The 9,208-nt window shown below is 36.5% G+C and overlaps 1 protein-coding gene across 1 annotated transcript in view; it reads right to left on the reverse strand.

Annotated features, from left to right (window-relative positions):
* Nucleotides 1-6,825, reverse strand: part of LOC111452161 (pyridoxal kinase-like) — an 8,404-nt gene extending 1,579 nt beyond the window's left edge. Inside the window, exons 1-12 of the mRNA XM_023092734.1 lie at nt 6,759-6,825; nt 6,440-6,665; nt 6,060-6,153; nt 5,806-5,910; nt 5,453-5,536; nt 4,888-4,961; nt 4,569-4,633; nt 4,188-4,251; nt 3,435-3,500; nt 1,299-1,355; nt 690-734; nt 546-599 (exon numbers count right to left, since the gene is read on the reverse strand). Of these exons, the coding sequence (XP_022948502.1) occupies nt 546-599; nt 690-734; nt 1,299-1,355; nt 3,435-3,500; nt 4,188-4,251; nt 4,569-4,633; nt 4,888-4,961; nt 5,453-5,536; nt 5,806-5,910; nt 6,060-6,153; nt 6,440-6,517 (786 nt within the window). The 5' untranslated portion in view covers nt 6,518-6,665; nt 6,759-6,825. The remainder of the gene's footprint in view (nt 1-545; nt 600-689; nt 735-1,298; nt 1,356-3,434; nt 3,501-4,187; nt 4,252-4,568; nt 4,634-4,887; nt 4,962-5,452; nt 5,537-5,805; nt 5,911-6,059; nt 6,154-6,439; nt 6,666-6,758) is intronic.
* Between the last annotated feature and the right edge of the window lie 2,383 nt (nt 6,826-9,208).

Here is a 9,208-nt window from a genome sequence, read left to right on the forward strand (position 1 = left end):
AAAAAAAAAAAAAAAAAAAAAAAAAAAAAAAAAAAAAAAAAAATTATAACTCTCAAAAGAAATTACATTGTCATAAATCAAAATGGCTACCTACAGAGCTTCGAGAGCGAACCACCCGAGTGACTAGAATTATAGATTGATCAACTGACTACATCTCTAACGGCCTTTTCACAGCTTTATTTTATAATAATTTCATAATATCAATTTTCTGTTACTTTCTTATAAATTTTCTGTTATGTGAATTCTTAATCAAATTTAAGACACAAAAATGCTATTTTAATTCTAAAAATTAAAGAATACATAAATGGAAGTAGTGCTCGTGAGCTTAATTTGTAAAAATAGAAAATCTATCAGTCCCAAAAGTTCGTTAGGAGAGGGTAGTTGTTGGGGTTGTTTTTGTGGTTGATGGGATGTTTCGTCTCCAATGATGACACAAAATAATAATATGCAACGCACATGAATAATGACCAACATTTCTATTTGTAGAGCAAAGTCAGAAAAACAAATAATTTTAGAAACAAAACAAACAGGGAAGGAAGAAAAACCTGCAAACTTGAGACTGCAAGCTCTGCCGCCAAATCAAGGTGTTCAGGATATTTCTGGTAACATAACGAACTATTATTTGACGAGAACGATACTGTAAACAAGAGGTTATCTATTTTCAATAAAATTTAAGTTAGGGGCTTTACATTGCTCCAACCAAGAAGAAGTGCAGTCGTAAGATCACCAGTTCCCTACAAGTGCATTTACAAAGACATGTTAATCTATAGAAAAGGATCTGGATGGGACCAATACAATGAGAAACGAACCAATGGTTTGAGATCGATACAAATCAGGAGAAAAGCAAACAGAAATATATGATATTCAAGAAGGATCTTATTTCGGAACTCGGTTAGAGATGGAAAAGGAATTTCTGAAATTAACACTTCCTACTTTATTGCCATTACTTTTCATGGGTTGAGAGAGAGAGAGACAGAGACAGAGGAAAAGAAAGAAATCTTCTACCAACGTGTAAAGATTCTGCCTATAAATTAGCATATTCTTTTCAAGAACTTGCATAGATGCTATGAACAATAAACACTAAATCGTACCAGAAGAGAAGTCATTTTCCTACACACACTCTGATAAATGACTTGCTTGATTGAGCCCACCAGTTATGGTAGTTTTCTATAAGTTTCTTATCTAGACGCACGAGGTCTCCATGCATTGTTTAAATAGAACAATAATTTCTTTTTGACATCGACCTCAGCTCAAGGAGATGAACATTGCAAGTGAAATTAGAAGAGAGATTTTCATACCGTGAAATATGCAGGAATCTTGGGAATTGCGATCTTAAATTGTTCAGGAGATTGGCCCTATGACATCAAGGTTAGGATATTGCAATTAGACCAAGTGTATGCAATGCAAACCATAATAAAATATAAAATACAATAAAATTTCCAAACGTTAGCTGCTCAAACCCTAAGTAAAACATATGTTATGTTTCTTTATTCATGTAACCTGAAAAAGAAAAGAAAAGGGTTAAATCTTTCATTACCGAAATTAACTATCACTTCCCAAGTAAAGGCCCATGCATGCTGGCAACCTTCTAATCAACCGATATGCATAGAAGAAAGGGGCTACAAGGGTGTAAGAAACAAATAAGGTGGATGAAGTGGAAGGGAAGGGAATCTCGACTAGGACAAGGCCTGTAAACTTTTGCTTCACTTCAGTGAGAGCTTCCACGATGCCAAGTTTTCTTAGGGTCATTATTGCACACTCAACAAAAACCTCCACAAGCATTCCCTATGAGTATAAAAGGTTGTGAGGGTGGACAGAACACTTATAATCTCAATCAAAACACCCTAATAACCATGAAGTTGGCTTTGAGTGTTCAGTGGCAACTCAACCCATCTTCAAAATTTAACTTGAAGGTATCTAGCAATCGCCAACACTTCTGAAAACAAAGGAGTCTAACTTGACAGTATTGTCACAACTTAGAATGTCACTATCTCATGAAGTTAAGGTACAAGGAACTAAAAAACATTTGTGGGTCTTTTTTTATTTTAAGTCAATAACCACTGAAAGAGACATCTCTGAATAACAATCGTCCAGTCCTCAATAGATCTTTGAGCAAAACATGAATAAAAGCCTAGAAGAATGGGATGGGTTGATGCAGTATTTAAGACTATCGGAGGTTTTTCTAACAGCCCATACCCACCGTTAGCATATATTGTCCTCTTTTGGCTATCCCTTCCGGGCTTGCTCTCAAGGTTTTAAAACGCATCTGCTAAGGAGAGATTTCCACACCTTTATAGAGAATGCATTGTTCCCCTCTCCAACCGATGTGGGATCTCACAATCCACCCCCCTTCGAGACCCAACGTCCTCTATGACATTCGTTCCCCTCTCCAATCGATATGGGATCCCAAATCCACCCCCCTTTAGGGCCCAACGTCTTCACTGGCACACTGCCTGGTGTCCACCCCCCTTCCATGTTTAGCCTCTTCGCTAGCACCACCGCTCGGTGTCTAACTCCAATATCATTTGTAACAGTCCAAGTCCACCACAAGCAGATATTGTCCTATTCGGGCTTTCCCTTCCAGGCTTCCCCTCAAGATTTTAAAACGCGTCTGCTAAAGAGAGGTTTCTGCACCCTTATAAAGAATTTTCGTTCCCCTCTCCAACCGATGTGGGATCTCACAAATGGAGGTTTGACATTTAAGACTCCCATTTGGAGGAAGAGTGTAGCAGGTGAAGTACGCAAAGAATGAGGTTGAACCTTCCCCTCGGGGTAGCATGAAAGAAGCTTGAAGAAGGAAGACAAACCTACTATGCCGGTGCATTTTGAGTGGCTTGAATCATCTAGTGATATGATTTTTTTTCCTAGCCAAAGAACAGAAGATTCTCTTTTTGAGTTCATTGATGGACATTCGGTTTAGGGTGTTGACATGAGTTGCTGGAACCATCCACACGTTAATGAATGGAAATAAAGTATTGTCCTTTCCAATGTCATTAGTCCTTGCTCATCTTCCTTTGAAAGTCTTGTCAACTCTCTTTCTTAGTTGTGAAGAACTTGTAACCTGAACCAGTGGCATCAACTCCCTACGCCATCCCTCCCACCTCAAAATAAAAAATAATTAAAAAAATTGTTCATAAATGAGGGAAGTTGTCAACTGTTGTTTCAAGTAGCAAACACAAGTAACACAGGAAAGTAACATATGCTTGGAACATCAGTTTATTACGCTATTTCAGACAGTGATGATGATACATCTGGCAATCTAACCAGGCAGTCATTTGGGTTTCATCAGGAAAAAAAAAAAGGTTTATGGTTAATTAGTTTTCTCGGGCTCATGCAATTTTCTTATAGCTTTGCAAGACTAAAAGAATGCACCCAAAAAACAACAGATCTCAAACTGCAAGAATTCAGTTCAATATAAAATGAAAAATTTCCACCTCATTCTTCTGATGGCTGCCAATGAGAAGAAGTTCACCGTTCATACTTATGCTTGTTATCACAACCTGAGATGTTTAACGTGACTAACACATCAGATTACAGAGATATAGATAGCACGGGAAAACAACATTTAGAATGATGTCCGACATTTACAAAAGGTTGACAGCCACAGAATGAACCGTATTTATGTTTATTAAAGGGGATAGAATTATAAATTTCAAGGTATAAGTATAACAAAGTTTTGACAGCTAGGTGTGTTATGCTAGGACAAGTTCTAATCGCCTAAAGAAGAAAAGACTGCAGCTGTAAAAGTTGGAATTCTTAAAAAGATAAGCACCTATTATCCGAAATTTTGTATCAACAGTATCGAGAAAAGCCTGAAAAACAAAAGATGTTTGAAGTGCTCACAAAATAAATCCTTAACTCACTTGGTAATTATATTTTATTAAGTTATTGATCTTATTTAAGATCACAGCTATTTTGTTATAGTCCAAATCACATTGCCAAACTATGGTTATGATGCATCAATTATCTAACTGAGACAAGCATAAATGTGTCAACTGCCATCTAACATTTCTCTTGATACGTAAAGAACGTAAGATCGAGATTCAAGAGAATCACTCCTACAAGGGTTCATTTACCTCCAGTGTCTCTCATTCATGGTAGTTGACTACTAGAGCATGCACTCGAATAAGAACTACCTAAGAACATCCACTTTTTAACAGGCCAATAGACACATTCATAATTCTTACCTTTGTAGGTCCTGCAGCATGAAGAATGTTACAAGCTTCCCTACCATCTCCCTCAGATTGGATCCTGCAAAAAGCAAGGCTTCTCAAATAACGCCATCTGAAGCAAGGAAAAAAGGATGCTCAAGCACTGAATACTGCCAAGTCTTTGTCAGAACTGTTGAGGTTCATTTGAATTTATTCCAGGGTTTCAAAGAAAAGATACTAATTGTTATATAGAATTAAATAGGAAAATCCGAAATATTAAGATTGATGGATGGAAGAAGGGGCCAAGTTCGAAGAAGTTTCAAGAAAGAGTGTCTAATCAAATTTTGCTCAATGAAATGGATATCGCACCTATTCTCCACTGCCAACCATACCAGTTTGCACTGTAATTTAAATTACCTTAACCCAGTCAATTGTTCAGCTTCAAATTGATTAGGAGTCAACATTGAAGCCACTGGGACAACCTAGCCATGAATTGGACTCATCAAAAAAGTTTTATAGTCAAGAACATGGAAAAAGGGAATATAAATAGCAGATGGTTAAATGACTGTTTAACTTCTAAACGCAGGATAGGAATTTCATTTTTAATGGTCAGATATTAAAGCACTGAAACATTGAAAAGTTCAATAGCCGATTGCAATAAAAAAATTAACTAAAGGTAAGATTAAATGATTGAGTAATCAAGCATCAGCAGGACAGAATGAGCTGGATTTCTCACCTTCTCACGGTACACAGATACCAGTTCTTGCGGAACATAAAGCTTCCCTTCATCACCCATCACAGGATCACATACTGGAAAAGGACACTAAATATAATGAGAACATGGTTCAATAGGTGGCTCACAAATTAATCCTTTCAACATAACTACAAAATTTTGGTTTCTTGTTAAAACATGTAAATAAATTCCATCCATTTTAAAAAGTAAAAATCTACACAAAAGTTCCATCTAATCTTCACAATTTTGTCGAGTAGCATTCTCTTACATGCTATAAAGGCAATGGGACCTGAGAAATTCTGGGATTTGAATAATGAATTATCAATCAATGACCAAGATTGTCCCTTGTGAGCAAAAAAATGCATTAGAAAATTATAATCCTCAGAGCTTCTTCTTCTTCTTCTTCTTCTTCTTCTTCTTCTCCTTTTCTCTCTCTTTTGTTTTTGATAAAAATATTTTCCTTGTAGCTTACTACTTCTAGGATACCAAGAACTCATACATTTACCAAAACATATATATGGATAAGGAGAAAAGATAATAAAGCATAAGGAATTTGAATCTAACTGACCATATGTTAACTTAGGGTTCACTGAGCGAAGCTTTTCAACAACTTTTAACACTGTGTTGAGGAAAGAAACGGAACCAATATAACCTGCACAATCCATAAGTAAATATTATAGCAAAACTCACACTGGCTGAAAAATAAGAATAATAAATTCTACTGTATGCATTTGCAGGATCTTTATACGTAAAGATGGCAATAGTTTAGCATAATTCTCAATGTCTATGAGACATATTTCTGCTTTTCTGCTTTTCTGCCTTGCTATCATGAAGCGACATGGAATTCATTGGTAAAGATTTATATTGTAAAGTTACCAAATTATACTGGACACCAAATCATTTAATGAAAAACCAAAGTACCTGTTAACAAATGAGTATAGTACAACAACTCATTTTCTTCGAGCCCTTCAATTAAGTCCCATAATTGTCCTCCATTCAAAACTTGGCCCTTGAAAGTCGGATATCCTGTTTTATTTTCAAAACGAACCATAATCCACTTTCACAAACACTACGAAATCAAACCAGGACTTATGCGTAATGACAAAAGGCATCGCACCGTATATTAGGCCTCAGAGTTCTGAGACCATTTGAGTGAAGAAATAGAATCAGCTTGCCTGTGTGGTTTGAGAACTGCACGGAATTTATTGGATCTACATCATAGCCCAATAGTTGGAGAGGGAAAACAGCTGATTTGTTCCCGACATATCCCTACGGCAGAACACAAGCGAACAATTCATTTAACTCAAACTAATGGAATGGAAATAAAGACAATCAAGAACAATACAAGAACTAGTACAAATAAACAATCGAAGTCAACTCTCTCCAAAACACAACACTCCTAACAAGAACATCAACTTCAACGATACAAATTCACAAAAAAAACTGAAAGAAACTTATGCAGAAACCTAATAGAGGAACCAAAACAAGCTAACTATCAAATTTATGTCGATTTCAACCAAAACAATCCGGAATCGTCGAAAACAATTGAACAAACCTGAACGGTGTGGGATTGAATACTGAGAACTCGACCAGTCGCCGACGGCAGAGCTAACGAGAGAATTGGCGGCGTCATTTGCTGTTCCGGAAGGTCCGGAGAACTCAATTATTGATTCAATTCCACGAAACAAAATGCGTCAAACAAGAGATTGCTGCAGGAAAATGCGAGCTGAGAGAAACTTTCAACGAAGCGGAAGAAACTGAAACTGCAAGTTAATGCTCAACTGCAACAATAGAGGAAAATTGGGGAACGTAAATCAATTACGGTGGCCGGAAATTTATAGGAGAAAGAACCGATGTTAAAATTACGAAAATACCACTGCCCGATGCTCTGGTCGTCGAAATGCCGTGAAATTACGTGTGGGAACACCATCTATATTAAGATACTACTCGTCTGAATTTTTTAATTTAAAAAATTATAAATTTATTCTCAATTTTCAAATTTTTAAAATTTATTAAAGTTTTATAGTTTTTACTAAAAATAACTCCTTTTGTAATGAGAAAAATTTATAATTCATATAATTATCTTAATTTAATTCTATAATCTCGTAATTATTGAATATCTAAATTTTAAATTTTTGTAAAAAATTAAGATTCTTTTTTATTTTTTAAAATTCGATTTTGATGTATGTTTGAAAATCGTAACCTTAATAAACGTACTCCTTTATTCTAAGTCTCGAATTTCTAGAATTTAATTTAAGTTATTTGGAGATATAATTTTTTGAAATAATTTTTAAACCATTACTCATAGAAATTTATTAGCATATATATATATATTATTTTTATTTTATTTTTATTTTGTAATTTCTAAAGAATATTAGACCTGATGATGTTAATTTTTTTTTTTAAAAAAAAAAAAAGAAGAAGAAGAATTAACCTTTTGGGAATGGGTGTGGACTTTCCAGACAAGCCGCCCGAATGAAGCGGAAGAAATGGTCGGAGCAAGAAGAAGAAACGCTTCTTTCCAAATACTCGGAGCTTCTCAACTGTGGAACCCTAGCCAAGCTCAAGACTCGTGAGAAGAAGTTCAAGCCCATCGCTGACCATGTCAATTCCGTTCACCATATTCACGATCCTCTCAGCTTCCCCTTTCGCTGGTCATGGCGGGACGTCTCCATCAAGGTCCAGAACATGCGCCATCAATACCTAGGCGTCAAGCAGAAGATTAGGGTTTCCGATGACGATTTCAATTGGAAGGACGGTGAGAATCACTGGCAGAATTTCATGAAATACAAGGAGGTTTTCGGAGATTTCCCTCTCGATTTGAAGGGGAAGAGGCTGGTGTTTGGTAACGCCGCTGCTGTTGGTTTCGACGGCAGCGAGGATTCGGAATTCGGAATTGGCGTGGATTCTGATGATTTGGAGGAGGAAGAAGAGGAAGAGGAGGAGGAAGAGGATGAAGATCTGAAAGCGAAAGAACACGGCGGCGCGAAAGACGATGGCGGTGGTTGTGAGGGGGTGAAAGCTGTTGGAAACGAGGGGAAACGCAGCGGATTTGGCGAAATCGAGATATCGGAGACGAGAAAATCGAAGAAGGATTCTGGATTGAACAGGCGATTGGGAATGGTAGCGATGCGAGTTTTGGAATTGAGAGACATGGCAGCGAAGAGGGAAGAACAGAGAAGAGAGAGAGCATTCAGAAGGGAGAAAAACGAAGGTGAAAGAGAAGAAAAGATGAAGAACACAGAGCTGAAGAAGGAGAAACTGATAAACGAAAAGGAAGAACAATTGGACAACAGAGAGCTTGAGGTTGAAGAGAGAGAGCTTCAATGGCGGCAAAGAGAGTTTGAGAACAGAATGAGAATGGAAAGGGAATTCGAGGAAGAAAGAAGAAAGAGGCTGAGAATGGAAGAGAAAATGGAAGAAGAAGAGATGGAATGGAGAGAACGGATGGTAGAAATGCAGATCGAACATGAGAAACAGATGATGCAAATGCAAGCGGATGCGTTTCAGAATCAAATGCAGATTTTGGGGGTAATTGCAAGGCTTCTCTGCCAGTATTTTGGCTCTGCAAATGACGGATTGGGGGCTTTGCCATCTCAAGTTCTGCAGAACTTGCAACATCCTGGGGAATTGGATGACAACGGGAAGCCAGATGCCAATTCACCTTCTGAATTCTTGTGAAGGTAAAACATTACATAAACTTCCATTAACTGTGAATTGTTCTTTGCCGAGTTTCATGAAGTAGGATTTGTGAATTGTTCTTTGCTGGAGGGATTTTGTTATGTTTAGCCTATGATCTGTGTTAAGAGTATAATAGAAACTGAACCATGTTGAGACTATCTAGTATCGTCTTCGATTCTATCTATATTGCGTAAATCTTTATCCGGGTCGAGAGCGATTCATCGAAAACTTAGAAAGATAGAACTTTATTATAATTGTTGTTACTTTGTGCAACTATGAAAGAATGTTGGATGATGTGATACAATCTTAATCTTGAGCGTGTTATAGATAAATTGTGAGGTTGTCTTTTGAACTACATTTATAAGTCGAAGTTATTGAATACTTTATTTATGAGTTGTAGTTACGATTGAAATTTCTAAAGCTTCTAACTTCCAATCCCCAAAATCACATAAACAAGACGAAGTTAAATGATATCATGAATTTGCAGGTATTTCACCCATGTATTGCTAGGATCATCTTCATCTTCTCCATTTGGAGGACCCTACTAAGACTTTGTTGATATATATATATTTCTTTTTTCTTTTCTTTTCTTTTCTTTTTCTTTTTTTTTTTTTTTTTTTTTTTTTTTTTTTTTTTTTTTTTT

This window comes from Cucurbita moschata, unplaced genomic scaffold (assembly GCF_002738365.1).
Source record: "Cucurbita moschata cultivar Rifu unplaced genomic scaffold, Cmos_1.0 Cmo_Scf00014, whole genome shotgun sequence".
Classification (NCBI taxonomy): Eukaryota; Viridiplantae; Streptophyta; class Magnoliopsida; order Cucurbitales; family Cucurbitaceae; genus Cucurbita; species Cucurbita moschata.